The sequence below is a fragment of the Thalassophryne amazonica genome, chromosome 10 (genome assembly GCF_902500255.1).
Source record: "Thalassophryne amazonica chromosome 10, fThaAma1.1, whole genome shotgun sequence".
In the NCBI taxonomy this organism is placed as follows: Eukaryota; Metazoa; Chordata; class Actinopteri; order Batrachoidiformes; family Batrachoididae; genus Thalassophryne; species Thalassophryne amazonica.
Genome location: NC_047112.1, coordinates 59,329,163 through 59,353,149, shown reverse-complemented (window position 1 = coordinate 59,353,149; position 23,987 = coordinate 59,329,163). Strand labels below are relative to the sequence as shown.

The 23,987-nt window shown below is 40.9% G+C and overlaps 1 protein-coding gene across 1 annotated transcript in view; it reads right to left on the bottom strand.

The window, feature by feature from the left end:
* Window positions 1-23,987, bottom strand: part of slc35e1 (solute carrier family 35 member E1) — a 56,619-nt gene that overhangs the window by 7,104 nt on the left and 25,528 nt on the right. Inside the window, exons 3-4 of the mRNA XM_034180059.1 lie at window positions 19,304-19,441; window positions 10,016-10,141 (exon numbers count right to left, since the gene is read on the bottom strand). Of these exons, the coding sequence (XP_034035950.1) occupies window positions 10,016-10,141; window positions 19,304-19,441 (264 nt within the window). The remainder of the gene's footprint in view (window positions 1-10,015; window positions 10,142-19,303; window positions 19,442-23,987) is intronic.

Genomic DNA, 23,987 nt, shown 5'->3' with positions numbered 1-23,987 from the left:
AGATTTACAGAATTTGATAGCATCTCACTAGGCGTGCTGATGAAACCCGTAACGTCTACAAAAAACACAACCTGCTTATTTGATCATATACCAACAAAACTGTTTAAGGACCTGTGGCCCACTCTTGGGCCGACTGTGCTGGAAATGATTAATCTCTCATTAACCTCTGGATCTGTTCCTAAATGTTTAAACTCTGCAGTGATTAAACCATGACTTATGAAATCTAACCTTGGCCCTAGTATATTGACAAACTATAGGCCAACATCAAATCTATCATTTTGCTCTAAAACTCTGGAAAAGGTGGTTTCACAGCAGCTCGTGGACTATCTTACTGAGAATAATCTTTTTGAGCTACTGCAGTCTGCTTTTAGAAAATATCACTCCACAGAGACACTCTCACTAAAGTGGTTAATGATCTTCTGCTTGTAATGGACTTGGACACTACTATGGTTCTGGTGCTGTTAGATCTTAGTGCTGCATTTGATACTGTAGATCATCATATTCTACTCGATAGGCTAGAGAATCATTTTAGGATTACTGGGAGTGCCCTTGCATGGCTGACGTCTTACCTAACCAGTTGTTCTCACTGTGTTTTGTACAATAACACTACAGCACCCACTGGGCACATATTGGGGCGTTTTTGGGATTACCTTTCATTGCTATGCTGATGATACTCAGTTATACATGCAGATAGCTGCTGGTAATCTCATCCACATAAAATCCTTAGAAGATTGCCTTGCATCAGTGAAAAACTGGATGTCTAACAACTTCCTACTTTTAAACTCTGATAAGACTGAAATGATGGTTCTTGGTCCAGTGAGACATCTGCATCAATTTGACCAGTTAACGCTTAAGGGCCTTTCACGTTGTACACTATATCAGGCAACACCTCCCAATAAGTCGTGATGCCAGACGCTTCGCTCTGGCTGTTTCCACAACCCGAAAAAAAAAAGTGGAGCAATCGCCATCTTTGAATTTGCATTGGCTGAACCACAAAAAAGCTTTATTCTCCCATCACCCTGCTGGGAGAAGCTTTTTTACCCCCCCCCCCATCTACTTTTCGGAGTGACGCCGACCGAGGGAGGACTGACGACTTTGTGGGATAGCGACTGAACCGTGACAGCGGGCCGACCCGCACAGAGAAGACGGGGTTCAAGCATCATCCCTGGGCAGAGCGAGGCAGGCAGCTGGGGTAATGGAGCAGACCCACTCAGTCTGAAATTTCCTACTTTTTGGATATATGCGAAATCCCAGTTTGATCAACAGAGCTTAGTTCTGCAGCTTTATCGAGGTGACAATAATATAAAAATCAAATGTGACGTTTACTGCACTGCTGTGAAGGTTTAATGATCGGCTAATGTTAGCTTAGCCTTTCAGCACAGTTGATCTGAGTGAATACTTTAATTTGTAAATGGTTCAGTCTTTTTTTTTTTTTTTTTTTTACCAAATAAAGCTACAGCTTTTTCGGAGACCACAAAAGCTCAACTTTAAATAACCTTTTTTTTCCCTGGGCATTTTTTCCTGTCGTTTTTTTTTTCCATTTTATATATATATATATATATATATATATATATATATATATATATATATATATATATATATATATATATATATATATATATATATATATATATATATATATATATATATAAATAAAACTGTTTTTATATTTATATACTCAACAAAAATATAAACGCAACACTTTTGGTTTTGTTCCCATTTTGTATGAGATGAACTCAAAGATCTAAAACTTTTTCCACATACACAATATCACCATTTCCCTCAAATATTGTTCACAAACCAGTCTAAATCTGTGATAGTGAGCACTTCTCCTTTGCTGAGATAATCCATCCCACCTCACAGGTGTGCCATATCAAGATGCTGATTAAACACCATGATTAGTGCACAGGTGTGCCTTAGACTGCCCACAAAAAAAGGCCACTCTGAAAGGTGCAGTTTTATCACACAGCACAATGCCACAGATGTTGCAAGATTTGAGGGAGCGTGCAATTGGCATGCTGACAGCAGGAATGTCAACCAGAGCTGTTGCTCGTGTATTGAATGTTCATTTCTCTACCATAAGCCGTCTCCAAAGGCGTTTCAGAGAATTTGGCAGTACATCCAACCAGCCTCACAACCGCAGACCACGTGTAACCACACCAGCCCAGGACCTCCACATCCAGCATGTTCACCTCCAAGATCGTCTGAGACCAGCCACTCGAACAGCTGCTGAAACAATCGGTTTGCATAACCAAAGAATTTCTGCACAAACTGTCAGAAACCGTCTCAGGGAAGCTCATCTGCATGCTCGTCGTCCTCATCGGGGTCTCGACCTGACTCCAGTTCGTTGTCGTAAGCGACTTGAGTGGGCAAATGCTCACATTCGCTGGCGTTTGGCACGTTGGAGAGGTGTTCTCTTCGCGGATGATGCAAAGGAGATGTGTTGCACTGCATGAGGCAAATGGTGGTCACACCAGATACTGACTGGTATCCTCCCCACCATGAAACAAAACTGCACCTTTCAGAGTGGCCTTTTATTGTGGACAGTCTAAGGCACACCTGTGCACTAATCATGGTGTCTAATCAGCATCTTGGTATGGCACACCTGTGAGGTGGGATGGATTATCTCAGCAAAGGAGAAGTGCTCACTATCACAGATTTAGACTGGTTTGTGAACAATATTTGAGGAAAATGGTGATATTGTGTATGTGGAAAAAGTTTTAGATCTTTGAGTTCATCTCATACAAAATAGGAGCAAAACCAAAAGTGTTGCGTTTATATTTTTGTTGAGTGTATTATATAATATTTTTTATTTGTCCCAATCAGGAACATTTGCTGTGCAGACAACCTAAATGCAGATGCACTTCAAAAACTTCCATTGATAAGCTGAACACCATGAATTCCAGTTGGAAGAAAACATCTCTGCTTTTCAAAATAGGAGATAAGTGTCGTCAACAACACCACCAGAGGTTAAAGCTGCAGAAGAGACCTTCATCTGGTCCCAAGAATCCAGCATAACATCACCTGCTTCTAAATAAAAGGCTCTTAAAACAGCAACTATGCTATTATTTTTAAAAAAGCCGTTTCATTTTATATTTTAACAATAAATGAATGGATCATTAAAAATGTCCACGAAATCAAAGTTAAGTCAAAAGACATTTGTACAGGTAGAAGCTCTCCACTTAACTGTGCACAATTTTAAAACATTCACAATCACTAGTCAAATTCATATTTTATAAATTACTTTGTCCTGATCACAACATTAAAGGCAGTCACAAATTTTGTTGAAGTTGAAATGACTTAATTAAAAAAAAATTCATCATGACATTTATGTCCCAGAAATCCTACTTTACAATCACACTACAATGGATTGTTAAATTATCTCCTGTTGCATTTATAATAAACATTTGTATTTATTTACAGTGCCTGATTTTCTGGTTGAAATGAGATATGAATAATCTACCGGACTTAAAAAAAAAAAAAAAAAGTACAAATTTCCATGTTATTTTATTTTTCTAAAAATAAATGTCCAAGGTTCCTTATGTTAAACAAAAAATTATCTAATATGAAATAACAGGTGGTTTTAATTTACGGATCAAGAAAGGTTTCTAAAGAACCATATACTTATTTGCTATTTTAATTACAAGTGTTCTAAACTTTTTTTTTTTTTTTTACAGTAATCAGAAATTTTGAGGTAAACAAAAAGAACATTTGCAAGGATTTTTCTCCAGAAAACTGCTCTATAAATGAGCAGTCCTGTGACACGTTTCTGTTTTGTAGAGATCAGTGGTTTCTGCCACGAGTCTTCCGTGTTTTGGCCCGACGCGTCATTTCTATTGGACAGCGCGAAGCTACGTCACAGTTCAGAGTGGCGAAAGTTGGATTGGGTTGAACTTTGACCGCAATAGCCTGTCGACAAGCGGAAATGCGCGCTCCCGTCAGAAGTGTCGGTTTAGCTCGGTTTTTGACACCTCTAAAAAGCAACGCCTCTCCTTGAAAATAATGCTTTTTAGACCAATTCGTGACGCCTCTGATGCCTCCAACGCGTCCGGTGTGAAAGGTCCTTTAGCCTATGCTCATTTGTCAGACATCACACTGACAAAGTGAGGAACCTTGGGGTAATTTTTGATCCCATGTTGTCCTTTGACCTCCACAGAGATATTACAAGCACAGCTTTCTTCCACCTGCGAAATATAGTGAAGATTTGTCCCATCCTGTCTATGGCTGATGCTGAGACACTGATTCAAGCATTTGTTTCTTCTAGATTGGACTACTGCAATATTCTATTTTCTCATTTACCGCAGTCCAGCATTAGGGGTCTCCAATTGGTTCAAAATGCTGCTGCCAGACTTTTGACAGGAAGCAGAAAGTTTGACCACATTACACCCATTTTGGTGTCTCTTCATTGGCTTCCTGTCCCTGTGAGATCAGATTTTAATGTCCTGCTACTAACCTATAAAATTATTCACGGACTAGCACCTCCGTACTTAGCTGACCTACTTAAACCCTGCATACCGGCCCAGGCTTTGCGTTCTCAGGGTCCAGGACTACTTTGTGTCCCTAGGGCAGTGGTTCCCAAAGTGGGCCGTGTGCCCCTTCTGGGGGGGCACTGCGTCATTGCGGGGGGGGGGGGGGGGGGCGTGACAAGGCTAAATACAAACAATATACTTTGTGTTGGACAGCTAGCAAACCATGGCAAATGTCAGCGGACCTCCAGGGAAACATAAGGGTAACAATGACACCGCAACAGATAATACTAAAGCATAGTCAAGGAAATATGACGATTCATATCTCGCCTTCGGTTTCACATGTACAACGGTGGGTAATGAAGAGAGACCACAGTGTGTGCTGTGCCTCAAAGTGCTAGCTTCGGACAGCATGACGCCAAACAAGCTAAAGCGTCACTTAGAGACCTTACATCCTGCACACACACAGAAGCCTGTGGAGGTCTTCAGGAAAAACTTCTCAGCTGTTGTGCACAACAGAATATGTTTACAAACGCAGCTGTTTCTACATCAAATGCGCAACGTACCTCTTATAAAGTAGTCTACAGAGTTGCAAAATGTAAAAAACCACACACCATCGCTGAGGAATTAATACTGGCTGCAGCTATTGATATGGTTTCCATGATGATTGATGAAACAACTGCCAATAAACTAAAGACTATACCTCTATCAAACAATACCATTGCAAGGCGCATCTATGACATGTCAAAAGATATGGAGGAGCAGCTCAGTGACAAGTTACGAGACAACCGTTTTGCTCTGCAGGTGGATGAAGCCACGGACAGCAACAAGGACTGTTTATTAATAATATATGTCAGATTCATCGAGAGTGAGGATTTGAGGGAGGATTTGCTTTTCTATAAACCTGTAAAAAACAGGACCACTGCAGATGAGTTGTTTATCATTGACACTTACTTGAAAGATGCTGATTTAAAATAGGAGGACTGTGTGGGAATCTGCACAGACGGTGCTCAAGCAATGGCTGGGAGACGGGGAGGGCTGCAGGTGCTCATCAAGCGCGTCTCCCCGGACGTGCGGTGGACGCACTGCATGATACACCGAGAGGCGCTCGCTTCCAAACAGCTAAGTCCTGAGCTGAATGATGTTATGACCGACGTTATTGCCACAGTAAACTTCATCAAAACACGACCTGCTAAAGCCCGGATTTTCTCTGCATTGTGTGAGGAGATGGGCTCCGACCACACAGCTGTACTGTTCCACAGCGAGTCCTGGTGGTTGTCACGGGGGAAGGTTTTGTCCAGGGTGTTTGAATTGCGGGATGAGATAAAAATCTTCCTGGAGGAGGAGGGTAGTGAACTTGCCCACAAGTTTAAAGATAACAACTTCCTCTTGAAGCTTGCATACTTGAGTGATATGTTTCAAAAACTTAATCTGCAGATGCAGGGCACTAAGACACACCTCCCACAGCTGGCAAATAAAATCAGATCATTCACAAGAAAATTAGGGATGTGGGAGCAGCGAGTTACGGGGGGAATATAGACTCATTTGAAAGCTTGAAGTCATTCATTGATTCGAACAAGCTGCAGAACACAGTGATCCCATGCATGAAAAATCACATCTGTGCCCTTAAAACACATTTCCAAAAGTATTTTCCAGTGCAAGATTCATCAAAATATGACTGGATCAGAGACCCCTTCAGTGCAACTCCAGCAGATGACTTTAGCACAGCAGAGAAAGAGCAGTTCATCACCCTCTCTACTTTTAAGATTAGGCTTAAAACTTTCCTTTTTGCTAAAGCTTATAGTTAGGGCTGGATCAGGTGACCCTGAACCATCCCTTAGTTATGCTGCTATAGACGTAGACTGCTGTGGGGTTCCCATGATGCACTGTTTCTTTCTCTTTTTGCTCTGTATGCACCACTCTGCATTTAATCATTAGTGATTGATCTCTGCTCCCCTCCACAGCATGTCTTTTTCCTGGTTCTCGACCTCAGCCCCAACCAGTCCCAGCAGAAGACTGCCCCTCCCTGAGCCTGGTTCTGCTGGAGGTTTCTTCCTGTTAAAAGGGAGTTTTTCCTTCCCACTGTAGCCAAGTGCTTGCTCACAGGGGGTCGTTTTGACCGTTGGGGTTTTACCTAATTATTGTATGGCCTTGCCTTACAATATAAAGCGCCTTGGGGCAACTGTTTGTTGTGATTTGGCGCTATATAAAAAAATTGATTGATTGATTGATTGATGTCACCTCAGATTCAAGGATAGGACTGGAGTTCAAGTCCAAGACATTGTCTGCATTTTGGATTGGATTGGAGAAGGAGTACCCACTGCTGGGCAGGAGAGCCTTGACCACACTCCTCCCTTTTGCCACATCCTACCTGTGTGAGATAGGTTTTTCTGCTGTTGCCTCCATCAAGACAAAGTACAGATCAAAACTGGACATTGAAAATGAACTGAAAGTGGCTGTCTCACAGCTGCACCCAAGACTGGGGAAGATCTGTGACACAAAACAAGCCCACTGTAGCCACTGACTTATTGCAGGGCTGGAAGAAAACATATTCAAGATGTTCAATGTTTTATTCACAGGGAAATGTTCATCCTCAGACATTCAGAATTTTAAAAACAGTTAAAAGCTGTGGTTATTATTTCTACAAAAGTTCAAAGTTTCATTGAGGTTTATTCTATAAACAATAGCAGTTTGTGACTGAGTGTGTTTGTCATACATTTACATGTTGATGTGTACGGTCAGGGGTAGGGGGGGCCTGAGACAATTTTGACTGGCCAAAGGGGGGCCTGGCAGAAAAAGTTTGGGAACCACTGCCCTAGGGTGAATAAAAAGTCTGCGGGTCACAGAGGTTTCTCTTATCGTGTCCCTGTTCTGTGGAATGATCTCCCTGCATCAATAAAACAGTCAGATTCGGTGGAGACTTTCAAGTCCAGACTTAAGACACACTTATTTTCCCTTTCGTATAGCTAGCATACTGGCATATGTCACTATGAGTTTTACCCTTTTAAATTCATTTTATTAGGAAACGGGGTGGGCCACAGCCTCAACTTTATCTAAAGTCTGGGTCTTTTAGTGAAGCTTGGGGCTAGTGGCTGGCGATCACCTTAGTATTTCTTCTGTTTCTCTTGTTGCTTAATGCTGACAAATTATACTGTATTTGTTGTCTTTCTATCACCTGGTTGTTTGCTCTAGGGGTTGGTAAGGTTAGACCTTACTTGTGTGAAGCGCCTTGAGGCAACTTTGTTGTGATTTGGTGCTATATAAATGAAATTAATTAAATTGCATTTATATAGCACTTTTCCATCTGCATCAGAAGCTCAAAAAGCTTTACAATTATGTCTCACAATCACAGAGACACACACACCAATTACAGGGTGTTGCCATGCAAGGCGTGCACTACATTAAGGATTAAGGATGTTGCCCAAGGGCCCTTAGCAATTTTCCAGTCTGGCTAGGTTTTGAACCGAGAGTCCTTTGGGCTGAAGCCCAACATCCAGAAGAGACCCAGAAGAGCAAAGACGAAACCCAAAAAATTGCTGCTCTGGGTGTCACTGTGTTGGCACCACTTACGCTGCCTACATCACAACCAATCCATAAATGGATTAAGAGGTGGAGCGTAGCTGACACCATTTATGACCTGGGAAGGACGAGTGCAGCCTGAACACATCCCTATCTTTGAATCTGAAGCAGCTAAGCCAAAAGGCTAACATCTGTTCAGGTGTTTTTCCAATCCAATTTTTGAGAACTGGGTTGTGATGGCTTTTTAAATCATTGATGGCTTTGTATGAGTATTAAAAACTATGACCTGCTTATTTTCTTCATAATCGTGGATTAACTGGAGCTAATCTCATTAAGATACAGATAGCTGGTAAAAGGGCTAATGCCTTCAGCCTCCAAAATGAAATCACAATAATTTCACTCGACGGCAATAGTGGTGCACAGATGTTTTAGATGAGCTGTGAGGAGAAGTAACCACACAACAAGCCATATTATTAGATATTTGGAATAAAATGCTAAAAATGACAGAGCGAACGATGCTATGAACGTGGCTCATGTTGTACTAGCTGTCACTCAAAGGTACTATAAGCCTAACTTTGCAGATCTTCATAGCTTAAAATGTTTTAAAGGAGTCATTATTATTATTATTATTATTTTTTTTTTTAAAGCAATTCTCCCTCTATATAGTTGTCATGAAGGGAGAAACTAGCCACAGACACTAAAACAGTTTTTTGTACCAGGCTGTAATCATATTTATTTATGCTCTGAAGTTGAACTTTTTAACTTAGGCTTCAGTAGGAACCTGCTCACTTTGGTGCCAACTTCAAACGGCCAGTCAAGGAACTACAATTTTTCAAGTTCCAAATGTGCCTCATTTAGGACAGTCAAAGGTTGGTTGTAATCACTGCCTGATCTTTGGGCCCTCCGACTATTTGGTTCCTGATGTAAGCATTTCTATGGGTCACAATGAGGTATTGGAACCACAACAAAAGGCACATTGCGGACTAAAACTGGAAGTACAACCCCAATTCCAATAAAGTTGGGACATTGTGTGAGATGGAAATAAAAACAGAATACAATGATTTGCAAATCCTCTTCAACCTACATTCAATTGAATACACCACAAAGACAAAATATTTAATGTTTAAACTGATACTTTTTGTTTTTTGTGCAAATATTTGCTCATTTTGAAATGGATGCCTGCAACACATTTCAAAAAAGCTGGGACAGGGGCAACAAAAGACTGGGAAAGTTGATGAATGCTCAAAGAACACCTGTTTGGAACATTCCACAGGTGAACAGGTTAATTGGAAACAGGTGAGTGTCAAGACTGGGTATAAAAGGAGCATCCCCAAAAGGCTCAGCTGTTCACAAGCAAAGATGGGGCGAGGATCACCACTTTGTGAACTGTGTTTCTCAACGTTCAATTGCAAGGAATTTAGGGATTCCATCATCTACAGTCCATAATATAATCAGAAGATTCAGAGAATTTGGAGAACTTTCTACAGATAAGTGGCAAGGCCGAAAACCAACATTGAATGCCCATGACCTTTGATCCCTCAGCCGGCACTACATTAAAAACAGACATCATTGTGTAAAGGATCTAACTGCGTGGGCTCAGGAAAACTTCAGAAAATCATTGTCAGTTAACAGTTCGTCGCTACATCTACAAATGTAAGTTAAAACTCTACCATGCGAAACGAAAGCCATACATCAACAACGTCCTTAAACGCTGCCGCCTTCTCTGGGCCCGATGTCATTTGAAATGGACAGACACAAAGTGGCAAAGTGTGCTGTGGTCTGATAAGTCCACATTTCAAATTGTTTTTGGAAATCATGGACATCGTGTCCTCCGGACAAAAGAGGAAAAAGACCATCCCGATTGTTACCAGTGCAACGTTCAAAAGCCAGCATCTGTGATGGTGAGAGAGACAGAGACAGAGACAGAGACAGAGAGAGAGAGAGAGAGAGAGAGAGAGAGAGAGAGAGAGAGAGAGAGAGAGAGAGAGAGAGAGAGAGAGAGAGAGAAAAAACAAACTGTGACAACTCACCAAGTCTCCATTCACAAGGAACACAGAGAGGTCCACCAGAATCCAAGTTGGCAGCATGAAGATCACAGCATTGAAGCCCAGGATGTTGAGTAACCTCAGGTGATGCACCCTCGTGTCACGCAACACCTTTTGGGGGTCATGAGTGGGGTGGTGGGTGTAAACAAAGAAATGCAGAGTATAGTTAAAAAGAACTTGTAATTAATAACAATCAGTGTTATGTTTGTTTTACCCCACCCCTGCCATATTCCTCCATGTAATGTTGAGTTGCATCAGGAAGGGCATCCGGCATAAAACGTGCCAAATCAACATGCAGAGCCACCTTGGATCTGCTGTAGTGACCCAGAGTTAAACAAAAAAAATAAGGGAGCAGCTGAAGAGACTTACATAGTGTTAGGTTTGTTTTAGCTTAACATCATTGTTCTGTGTAAATGAAGCTTCATTATCAATTTGTCAGCAACATTTTATAGAAGCTCTTATCTTGAAACTGTAAGTCGTAAGTAGAGTCTAGCCGACCCACATATTTTTATTATTCCGATACACAACTGCTGATACTGATTCAAATACAAAAGTTTTTGCTGAACATGTTAAACCTTATATGCCTTTTCGTGCCTTGAAATCACAGAACGTGAGCTTGCCCAGTATTAACAGGTTAAGAAGAAGTAAGCAAGTTTTTGATCCTGTGCCTACTGTGCCACTACAATGAGAACAGTTTGCCTGTTCATATAAAGTACTTCAACTAACTCTTAAGGCAAATCTTAAAATTTATTTTTCTTCTGTTCACCATTAGTTATATCATTTTATCTTAGTTTAACTATACTTCCTGTTTATCTGTATTTGACATTTAAAATAAACTGAGTGATACAGCATGGGAGAGGTCTTGCATAAACAAAGGCTGACTGATGAACGCTGTGGTAGGCAGAGTTAGTCATTGCAGTGCACAACTCGGCTCACTTGACTGAAGTCGCTGTCCCCAGAGGGTATTCAGTCTTTAAACTAAAAAATGTCTCTTAAAACAATGAACAGAGACTTACTGTTTATCTTCCCAGATTGCCTTAGGATGCACGAAAAAAAACAACTAAACTTTTAAAATAAATTTTCATGGGAGAGAGGAAGTCACTCCCCTGAAGCTACATCCATCCCTGGAGTTTCATGAGATTAAAATGCTGTGTGTCCATCCAGAGCCAATGTGTGCTGTGTTATGCACAAACTATTTGAGCATGTGAGGATGAGCACTTGGCACATCACACTGCTTTACACACAAAAAACATCCTATGTATGTTTCTGCTTGTGCATGGGTGCATTTGTCATGTGTGTGTTTTGTAGCAGACAACACAGACACACACAAAATAAAGTAATTGAACATTGGTGGCGGGTTTCAGCCACCAGAGGGCGTTCTAATAAAGAAATACAAGGTTATACAGCATTTTTCATTAAACTTATGACCATCATAAATAACAGTTATGATCAATAAAATTTCCTTTCTGCTCAACACAAAAAAAAATTAATAATTCATCTTTGACACATGAGTCTCACACATTTTACCTTGCCTGGCAGAAAACAAAATCAATAATTGATAATAATTAATCAATAATTGATTTAGTTTTCTGCCAGGGAGAAAAGAAGTGATATAGTCCCTGAGGCCTGTTGGTGCCGGTGCTCAACTCCGGATTCCGTAGCATCAAGAAAATCAGGGTCTACGACTCTCCCGTGACAGGACACCAGTCCAAAGCAGGTTACCGACCCAGCTGAGGAGTAGGTAACTTGTTCATCAAAAAAGTACAGAAATCATACTTTTTGCCAATAGTACTACTAGAACTTTTCAGGTTATTTTTAAATCCAACACCCTCACGATTCAGAAGTGCAAAGCTGTGGCTTTACAATATGATATAAACTGGAGTTATTAAGGTTGTTTTATTCATGAGTTAATTCTTGCATTTCATTTTTGTATTCAATTCTGGTTCATGATCCTATTATTGTGCATTTCTGTGCACGGTGTGCATGTGTTTAGTGAACCCACTTTAAGTTGTGTCTATGTGGTACGTTACTAAAATACCACAGTTGTTACGTTAGATATTAGACTTGCTTTTGGGTGGTCTAAAACAAATGGTTTCTTCTGTCTGATCATTTCTTAATAACATTTACATTTACTCTGATGGACTACCCAGCAGTGGGGAATACGTTTCATTACACTAGAAGTCTTTCAGAAAGCGCTGTAACTAGGTTTAAGGATACGATTCCTTCTTTATGTTCTCTAATGCCATATACCAACACAGTGCAGAGTAGCTACCTAAACTCTGTAAGTGAGATAGAGTATCTCGTCAATAGTTTTACATCGTCATTGAAGACAACTTTGGATGCTGTAGCTCCTCTGAAAAAGAGAGCTTTAAATCAGAAGTGCCTGACTCCATGGTATAACTCACAAACTCGCAGCTTAAAGCAGATAACCCGTAAGTTGGAGAGGAAATGGCGTCTCACTAATTTAGAAGATCTTCACTTAGCCTGGAAAAAGAGTCTGTTGCTCTATAAAAAAGCCCTCCGTAAAGCTAGGACATCTTACTACTCTTCACTAATTGAAGAAAATAAGAACAACCCCAGGTTTCTTTTCAGCACTGTAGCCAGGCTGACAAAGAGTCAGAGCTCTATTGAGCCGAGCATTCCTTTAACTTTAACTAGTAATGACTTCATGACTTTCTTTCCTAATAAAATTTTAACTATTAGAGAAAAAATTACTCATAACCATCCCAAAGACGTATCGTTATGCAGTGATGCCGGTATTTGGTTAGACTCTTTCTCTCCGATTGTTCTGTCTGAGTTATTTTCATTAGTTACTTCCTCCAAACCATCAACATATCTATTAGACCCCATTCCTACCAGGCTGCTCAAGGAAGCCCTACCATTATTTAATGCTTCGATCTTAAATATGATCAATCTATAGTTGGCTATGTACCACAGGCTTTTAAGGTGGCAGTAATTAAACCATTACTTAAAAAGCCATCACTTGACCCAGCTATCTTAGCTAATTATAGGCCAATCTCCAACCTTCCTTTTCTCTCAAAAATTCTTGAAAGGGTAGTTGTAAAACAGCTAACTGATCATCTGCAGAGGAATGGTCTATTTGAAGAGTTTCAGTCAGGTTTTAGAATTTATCATAGTACAGAAACAGCATTAGTGAAGGTTACAAATGATCTTCTTATGGCCTCAGACAGTGGACTCATCTCTGTGCTTGTTCTGTTAGACCTCAGTGCTGCTTTTGATACTGTTGACCATAACATTTTATTACAGAGATTAGAGCATGCCATAGGTATTAAAGGCACCGCTGCGGTGGTTTGAATCCTATTTATCTAATAGATTACAATTTGTTCATGTAAATGGGGAATCTTCTTCACAGACTAAGGTTAATTATGGAGTTCCACAAGGTTCTGTGCTAGGACCAATTTTATTCACTTTATACATGTTTCCCTTAGGCAGTATTATTAGATGGCATTGCTTAAATTTTCATTGTTACGCAGATGATACCCAGCTTTATCTATCCATGAAGCCAGAGGACACACACCAATTAGCTAAACTGCAGGATTGTCTTACAGACAAAGACATGGATGACCTCTAATTTCCTGCTTTTAAACTCAGATAAAACTGAAGTTATTGTACTTGGCCCCACAAATCTTAGAAACATGGTGTCTAACCAGATCCTTACTCTGGATGGCATTACCCTGACCTCTAGTAATACTGTGAGAAATCTTGGAGTCATTTTTGATCAGGATATGTCATTCAATGTGCATATTAAACAAATATGTAGGACTGCTTTTTTGCATTTGCGCAATATCTCTAAAATTAGAAAGGTCTTGTCTCAGAGTGATGCTGAAAAACTAATTCATGCATTTATTTCCTCTAGGCTGGACTATTGTAATTCATTATTATCAGGTTGTCCTAAAAGTTCCCTGAAAAGCCTTCAGTTAATTCAAAATGCTGCAGCTAGAGTGCTGGCAGGGACTAGAAGGAGAGAGCATATCTCACCCATATTGGCCTCTCTTCATTGGCTTCCTGTTAATTCTAGAACAGAATTTAAGATTCTTCTTCTTACTTATAAGGTTTTGAATAATCAGGTCCCAGGTATCTTAGGGACCTCTTAGTACCATATCACCCCAATAGAGCACTTCGCTCTCAGACTGCAGGCTTACTTGTAGTTCCTAGGGTTTGTAAGAGTAGAATGGGAGGCAGAGCCTTCAGCTTTTCAGGCTCCTCTCCTGTGGAACCAGCTCTCAATTCAGATCAGGGAGACAGACACCCTTTCTACTTTTAAGATTAGGCTTAAAACTTTCCTTTTTGCTAAAGCTTATAGTTAGGGCTGGATCAGGTGACCCTGAGCCATCCCTTAGTTATGCTGCTATAGACTTAGACTGCTGGGGGGGTTCCCATGATGCACTGAGTGTTTCTTTCTCTTTTTGCTCTGTATGCACCACTCTGCATTTAATCATTAGTGACTGATCTCTGCTCCCCTCCACAGCATGTCTTTTTCCTGGTTCTCGACCTCAGCCCCAACCAGTCCCAGCAGAAGACTGCCCCTCCCTGAGCCTGGTTCTGCTGGAGGTTTCTTGCTGTTAAAAGGGAGTTTTTCCTTCCCACTGTTGCCAAGTGCTTGCTCACAGGGGGTCGTTTTGACCGTTGGGGTTTTTACGTAATTATTGTATGGCTTTGCCTTACAATATAAGGCGCCTTGGGGCAACTGTTTGTTGTGATTTGGCGCTATATAAATAAAATTGATTGACTGATTGATTGATTGTGACTGATGAAAGGAACGCGTACAGATTAATCCAGTTGCATTTGCCACCACAAATGCGTGATGTTTAATAAATAGAAAGATCCATTTGCTTTTCCCCAGTTTCACTCAGGGATGCTGCAACTGATCCAAGATGCTGAGGTCACTAACCCTGTTCATGGAGAGCACCTACCCTGTATGTTTTCCATGTCTACCTACTCAAGTCACACCTGATTTTTTTTTTTAAAGGTGCTGTTTTCCAGGTCTTGATTTGCCGAGCACACCTGATAGAGTTAATTGCCTGGGAGTGGAACAGGAAGAGTTAGAAACCATGCAGGGCAGGGGCCCTCCAGGAACAGGGTTGGTGAACCATGGTCTACATGTTGATTTGTCACAAACTTTATGCCTGATGCCCTTCCTGACACAACTCTACATTACATGGAGAATAGGCAGGGGTGGCCTTGAAGTGGGAACCCTTCACACTGGAAACAAGTGCACTTAACTGCTTAGCCACCAACCCTGCTGTGTAATAATGGAGCACCAACCTCTGCCAACACTAGTTTCCAATTCCACAAAATTTTACGTCGCCACTTTAGATCAGAGGGCTCTGATCTAAAGTGGTTGTCTTTGGTTCACCACACCCAGGGATATATGTGAAACCTAACACCATATTACAGTGCAGGCAGCAAGCAGCATTTTGCCTTGAATAAAGGCGTCCCTCGTTTAGGTGCTGGGCCTGAGCACGTCTTGAAAAAAATAAATGCCTGGATGTTTAATGAAGGAAATGTGGTAAGTAGGTGTAGAAAAAGGATGGATGGATGTTGTTCAGGGTCCCACAATAATCATTCTGACATGACTTCTAAGGAGCAGGTAGCTCAGTGGGATAAGGAGTTGGGCTAACTGTGTAAACCTGGGTTTAACTCAGTCATGCCAACTGTCCTTGAGCAAGCAGATAAAATGGGTAAGATTTGCATGCACAAGAACATGAGGCTTCATTTTTCCAATGACAGCTGCAATAGTTTGCAAAATAAATAAACCACACAAATTGTTCAATAAAACTCCACCAAATTATACATTAATAAGCAATGTTGCCACAGTAACTTTGAAAAGTTACTTTATTAGTTACTTTATACAGTTAATTAGCAGCTGTGGACAACTTTTTGGATGAATGCAACTGATAAAGTAACTAGTAATCTAACTTGGTTATTTTTAAGCTTGAGTACTCAGAAAAGTAGCTATTAGTTACATTGCTGATTACTCAATCTTAAGAGTAACCAAGTTAGATTACTAGTTACATTAATTATTAGTTACAAGTTGTCAGCAGCTGCTAATAAAGTAACTGCATAAAGCTGCTAATGAAGTAACTGTATGAAGTAAAGCCCCTTTCAAACCGGGGTGGCATACAGTGACATTGTGATGCGTGTACAGTACGCTGGAAAATTGCACATATTTGGCGTAGTCCTTGTGTAGGCTGGTGTGTGATTGCGTGTGTTTGCATTCGTAGTCTTGCTTACAGTTGCATTACTGCCACGTATGTAGCCATCACTGCTATTTTCAGCCTCTGTGGACGTGCACTCCGTTCTCAAAATGGTTCATGAAAAGCAAACGGCACTCACGTTTTGCGACATACAGCGGGACACACTCCCGTCTCGTCACGGCTCGTAACATCGCATCACAAAGTTCAGAGTCCATTGTGTGCCCCCCCCTCCCCCAAAAAGAAAATATTGACATTTAAACTCACATACTTAAACATCACACTTCTTGTTTGGGCATAAAAGAGAGAGAAAGAGAGAGTCCTAATCTTGCTTACAGTTGCATTACTGCCACATATGTAGCCATCGCTGCTATTTTCTGTCTCTGTTGACGTGCACTCTGTTCTCAAAATGTTACTTGGACGGACTCGCGTTGCACGCAGGGGGAGAGGGAGAGAGAGTGCAGAGAGAAGCAGTGGAAATCACTGTTTTCTGAGTGGCACTTGAAAACCTTGTAGCAATTTACTTGAGCATGAAGGTGTTAAAAGCTTTTTAAGCCAGCAGCAGCAGCAGACAGTCGTGTGAGAACAAGTTTGATCCACAGAGCTGTGACATGTCCCTAAGTAAAGCAGGAAAACCAGTGTTATTGCATTTCCTTCTGAACAATGTCTGAGCCGGTTAATTATGCATGAGACAGTCCTTTTGTGCGCACGTGCCATGGCACGTGCGCGGTCGCTGGCAACCGCACACACATTGCGTGCATGAGAAGTGGAGATGGACAGTTAAGCTGGATGTGGATATGTTCTCCCGCTGATGACTGGTCCGTGAGCAGGAGTTAGTGGACTTTATTAACGCACCACAATCGTGACAGACTGGAGGAGGCGAAAAATGAAACAAAGTGACGCAAAGCAGAGCTGCTTCTGGTGGCCGCATGTGTGACCCGCTGTGAGAAGTGAACGCTGGACATGTCCTCCTGCTGGAGATCGGTCCGTGAGGAGTTAACCTGGATGTGGGCATGTCCTCCCGTTGGCGATCGGTCCATGAGCAAGAGTTAATGGACTGTTTGGCAGTCCAAACAGTCCATTGACAGACTGGAGGAGGTGAAAAACAAGCAAAGTGAAGCAAAGTAGAGCTGATTTTGGCGGCCGCACACGTCCCGCCATGAAAAGTGAACAGGGGACCGTGGACATGTCCTCCTGCTGGCGATCAGTCTGTGAGGAGTGGACAGTGGACATGTCCTCTGAATGTGCAAGCTTGGCTCGCCTCTTCTTCTTCCATGGTTTTGAAGCTTCACTGCCAGCAAAGTCCAGCGGGATGAATAAAATACAGTGGCTTGCAAAAGTATTCAGCCCCTTGATATTTCACGCATTTTAATTCATTTATGGCATTTCAGATACAAAAAGTAAATCAGGCTTCTCAATATAAAAATTTCAAAAATTATCTTCCTTCAACTTGAACTGACAGTAAATCTCTACAAGTTGATATAAATTAAGTAAAAACATAAAAGCCAAGATGATGGGTTACATAAGTAATCAACCCCTTTGGTATAATACCTGTAAATAATCAGTTTTATTGCCATTTTTCTTCAGACAAGTCAGGGGATGGATACACAAACATTTCCAAGTCATTGAATATGTCTTGAACTTTATTTCCATCCGTTATGAAGAAATACAAACAGTATGGCACTCTATGGTAAGTCTGTGTGGAGTAGAGAGTTCTCAAAAACTGAGTGACTGTGCAAGAAGGAGAGGACTGAGGAAAGCCACCAAGACACCCAGGCAACCTGGAAGAAGTTACAGGCTTCTCTTGCTGTGATTGGAGAAATTGTGCATAGTGCATGTTTTGCATTTTGTATCCCCAGTTATACAGCTTCATGATGAAGTGGTGTGGAGGAGGACTTTATTAAAAAGAAGACGTGAAACTTCAGCTACAATTTGCCATAAAAAGACGACGTGAAACTTCAGCTACAATTTGCCAGAAGGTACATCTGAGATGCAAGCCTAGATTTGATGTTTTGGTGAAAGAAAACCCTCCTCTACACCACTTCATCATGGCAGCTCCCTCTCTAGTAGGGTGAAAGCCTAGTCAGTAAGTCACATCGGCCACAGAATGAAGGCCAATTATCGACAAAACTAAAATCGTGTTTTGTACAAAATTGTGCCAGCCACCTATTAAACGATAACAGCCTGCTAAAATCCTCATCACCACCCCGGGTGGTGATGAGTGATGTAAAGTTCAAGACATATTCAGTGACTTGGAAATGTTCATGTATCCATCCCCTGACTTGTCTGAAGAAATATGGCAATTAAACTAATCATTTACAGGTATTATACCAAAGGGGCTGATTATTTATGCAAACCATCATCTTGGCTTTTATATTTTTAATTAATTTATATCAAGTTGTAGAAATTTAATTTCAGTTTGAGTCTAAGGAAAATATTTTTAGAAATGTTTATATTGAGAATCCTGATTTACTTTTTGTATTTGAAATGCCATAAACAAATTAAAATGCGTGAAATGCCAAGGGGATGAATACTTTTGCAAGCCACTGTATATCAATCCAGGTACGTACTGATAAAAGGATCTTTCGCTCTGGCGTGTAGAATTGCGGAGGCTTGGCATACAGTAGCGCACTGTTGTGTAGATTTACAAAACAATTACAGTGTGTTGTGTAGACTTGCTTAAAAACTATGTACTTTCTGCGTCCAGTGTTCCACGTAGAAACAAAATTAAACATGTTTCATTTCTTGCATCCTCCTCGTGTAGCCCTCAGCATACTGCTGTGTAGGGGAGCAAAACCTCTGTGCAGAGCTGCTTAAAGTGGATGTAGAGCTGCTTAACTCAGTATAGACGGTACGCCGCAATACGCAATTCTATGTTGGCCCCGCTGGGAAAGGGGCTTAACTAGAAAAGTCATTTTTCAAAGTGACTGTGGCAACATTATTAATAATGTATTATAAAATTTATGTATTATAAAATTACACCAATGTAATTTTCTTTGTTGTCAAGTGTGTTGCCTTCCTCAGAGCACAGACATGTCGGTATTGTGACTGGTTTTACCTTTTTGGAGTAGATGTTTTGCAGAGAGAAGCAAAGCGTGGCAGCCAGGGCACTGATGAGGCCTGAAACATCAAAGGAAAGCTCAGTCACTGTGGCCAGCAGGACTCCGCCAATGATGGGAACCAGAGATATATACACCTACCAGGAGGAAACAAGCACACACAGACACAAAAACAGTGAAGCCAGCAGTGCAATACACACCTGAAGGGTGTTTGTTGCAGAAAGTACCTCTGCCAAGGCCTAAAAGACTTAATCTAAAACTCTTTAAAGAACAAACTGTCATAGCATTTACTGCAGACAGTCTTATTTACGGTATTTTTACAATAAAGTGGTAGGCTGCATCACTGGAGGAGATGAATCCGCCTACCAAGATAAGGTGGAACAACTGACAATGTGGTGGAGAGAAAATAATGTGCTCCTAAACACATCTAAAACCAAGGAGCTAATCATAGACTTCAGGAGAAATAAAATAGACATTCAGCCCATTATCACTGGCAGGACCTGTGTGGAAAGGGTTAGGTACTTCTGTTTCCTGGGAGTCCACATACATGAGAAACTGACCTGGGACAGGAACACCACACATTTGGTAAAGAAGACACAGCAAAAACTCCACTTTCTAAGAATCCTCGGGAAAAATAACATAAAATAGAGATTGCTCGTGTCTTTTTACCGCTCTACCATGGTGAGCATCCTCACATACTGTCTCTGTACATGGTTTGCCAGCTACACGGTGGCAAACAGGAAAGCGCTCCAGAGGGTTACCAAAATGGCATTGATCATTGGGTGTCGTCTACCCACACTAGGGGACTTCCTTGGCTCTTACTGTCTCAGGACAACACCATCCTGAAAGACTCATCCCACCCTGGCTACTCTCTGTACGAGCTACTGCCATCAGACAGATGGTACAGGGCCATTAAAGCAAGTACAAATAGACTGAAAAACCGTTTCTACTCAAGTGCTGTTGTAGCTTTGAATGTCACTGGAACTAAATAGCCAGGTCACATGCCGCACTTGAAATGAGTGAAATATTTGTTGATGTGCAACATCCACTGCCACTGAAATATCCACAGTTTTGTACATACTTTTGTCTTTTTTATTTGGACTCTCTTTTTGCTACTACATACTTATATTTTTTTCGTTTGCGCTCTGGACATACCTTTTTCATTCTGTTCAATTTTATGTTTATGTTCTTTTCTTCCCTAGGTCTTTCAAGTCTGCATGTGGTTTTCTCAGGTTTATATTTGCACTGAAAGGCTTGCACCTTACCTTTCGCTGTACCTGTTACAATGAAAATAAAGAATATGAATCTGTATCTCTGTATAAACGTTTGGGAGAACCTGTTCATTGGTTCTTAAGTAATCTGCCAACAAACCATCAAACACACAACCTTCTTAGTGGAGGTAACACATTCTGCAACACTGCTCTACAGCTAATGAGCAACACAAACTAATGGTAGCATATAAGGATATCTGTTTAAAAAAAAAAAGATATATCACAATCAAAAAAAAGTTGCTGTAACATAAGAGAGTAAAAGCCCGATAGACAAATGTCCTAATTATACTATGAAGGCATCACTTGTTACCACTAAACCATAATGCTAGAATATGTATATTGTGCACAATATGGGCAAATCTCTATATACCCACCAACACAAAGTCAAATCAAAGAGCAAGTGCAGTAGGGTGGCCCGTATATGATGCTAAAAATTTGTTATGAGAAATGTTGACCCCTCACCCTCTTATTTGTTTCACTATTGGTAGAAAATAATATATCTGAAACTGTATCCTAATACAGAGTAATTTAGGGTATGCTCAATCCACTTATGTTTTCCAGTTTTCTATTTTTCAGTTACATCAAGGTTTAGTCGGTGATGGGTGTTGTAGTTTCTTCCATTTATGATTTACTAATGACTATGGCCACTTTAAACAAGCAAGAGGAAGTATACTTGTTAGGAAGAAAGAACTGCCTGACAAGGGTGCAAGCTGCCGTCTATTGGTGATGTACTCAGAGTGTATTTGTACAGAATGGGGCAAAAGGGCACTAAGAAACAATGCAGCAGTGCTGACTGTGAAGGAGGTACAACACTTTTGGGAAAGGGACCGGATTCCCGTTCGACCCTTCCAGCATGCAGTTAAAGGCTCTAGAGCAGTGGTGTCCAAAGTATTCCAGAAAGGGCCAAGAGGGTGCAGGTTTTCTTTGCAGCCACTTACAGAAGTAAAATCACCTGCGGCAAAGAAAACCTGTACCCTCTTGGCCCTTTCTGGAATACTTTGGATACCAATGCTCTAGAAGATCTTTTCGGAAAATGGGAGGCTTTGAACAAAACAAGGGGTGAGAAAATTAAATGCAAAAGACAAAAGAACAGTTCAAAGAGACATTTAATTATCTTTTTGATATTGCCCACCAAGATGCACTAAAGATGATCACCATTGAGGAAGACAGAAATATCTGGAAGTACAGTGTGAGTAAGGCAGGCACAGAAGTACGATAGGAGTAGACATAAAGCTGGCAAAGCAGCAAGTTGCAAAACAAAGGAAACATAGGTGGAATGAGAAACAGTGACACAAAGCTGATCTAGTTGGCATAAGTGGCATCTTAGAGGACGCCACCTCTAGCTCTTCTGCTGGAGAGAGCAAGACAAAACTTATTATCTCCTGTATATTATTGCACTGGTTTTTGCCATGTTTAACAGCATTTTGTGTGTATGTATTAAAGTCTACAATGTCTTATGCGGGCAGTATATTTATTTTCAGTTGTGTTGAGCACATTTATTATATATGAAAGTCTACAATGTCTTATGCGGGCAGTATATTTACTTTCAGTTGTATTGAGCACATTTATTATATATGAAAGTCAACAATGTCTTATGCGGGCAGTATATTTATTTTCAGTTGTGTTGAGCACACCCTAAATAAACTCAAATTGAAAATATATTTGGTATACTTGAGTTTTTCATTAAGGTGGTTCATTTAGAGGGGTGAGAGCAAAACATTTCAAAAATCACCAAATAATGGCCACCCTAATGTGCAGGCACCATGCCTCACCGCATCCATAACACTACAGACATGCTGCAACATGTCATCAATGTTGGTCTGAATTCCTATCTCTCTTGAGGTGTCCCAATTTTTTTAGGAAGCTAAAATTCAGCCTCTCAACCCTGCAAAGTGGGGAAAAAGAGAAAACCTAAAGGAACTGCTGCAATTGGTAACAAATTAATTACATTTGTGCAAATTAAGTTAACAAGATAGCATAATATACTGTAATCTTTAATTTGAATCAACCTTATTTATCTAGTGCCACAAAGTAAATCTTTTTAAGTTGGTTCAACAATTCCTTTTTTGCAGTCCAAGATCAGTTTGTGCAAGTTATGATAATTTGCCTCATTTTGAGAATATAATGTGTAAATGAACCAATCTGAACCTTATGTGGAAACATAGTTCAGGTACTGACTGGTAATTTGATATACTCTTGTTTAATCTAATGGACTTTCAGCTCCTGAGTGTATTCTGCTGATCCTCAAACAGGATCTCTACACATCCAAACGCGTCATCAACACGTATGCTCCCCACCTACAGACGGGCTCAACAGCAAGCTGCTATCTGGAAAGTAAATATAACAAGTTTACATGAAGGCTTCTTATTCAAAGTCCCTAAGTCTGAAATGTCCCACTGTCACAATGGAAAATTTATACTCCAAAGAATGAATAAAACAGACAAAGAAACAAAATAAAACAGAGAACATATTGATCCAGTAAAGATGCTTTAAGATGCTGTTTGCACTTCAAAATTTTCGTGGAGGTCACCTGTTTTTCTAATAATAATTATGACAGAGTAAATTTCACATAAATGTGCTGCAGAAACTTAGGCCAGGTCTGTTCAACCCTGTACATGGAGAGCAACTGCCCGGTATGTTTTCAAATTCTCCACATTACACTCTCTACTAATTATTCAGTCAGGTGTGCTTAAAACAAACAAGAGCAAGCCAACACCAGAGTTAAACAATCAGAGGCGAGTTGAGCAAGTAGCCCTGGAATCATTCAAGACAGGTGCTCTTCAGGTACAGGGTTGGACACACCTGTTAGAGTTCACATCCTGTTTGGCTGAGCACCATTCACTGTCCACCCCAAAGCCTCTGCTCCAAACAGCAAAAGTGTATACCTGACTTCTTCGCACAAGACATAAAAAAGTAACCAGCATTTGTGTGACCCCCCCCCCCCCCCCTTCAAAAAAAAACATCAGCCACTGAGCCAGTGCATTTCGAGTGCCAGTCCCACCCCAGCTAAATGAACAGGGTAGCATCAGGAAGGCCATCCAGTGTACAATTTGCCAAACTAAACATGCAGATTACCAATCTAATTTCCATACTGGATCTGTCGAGGCCCAAGTGCTATTGTTCAACGGGGTACCGACGGAAATAGAGCAGCACAGTCTCATTTGGGGTGGGCGCTAAAGGGGTAAAATATGACGCATATGACGTAATTTCACTACTTCTAGGGTACAAACCACAGCATTTTCATTGGGGCTTTGGGCAAATTACACGTAAAGTGAAAACGCAAAGAAAAAGTGACGATGCTGTGGGAAAGTAGACGTGCTGCGGTTTATTTATGATCCGGAGCACAAACGTGTTGAGGCGGTTTTGCAGGCGAGAGAACGGAGCTACTCTGGTTAGCTGTGTAGGCTAACAC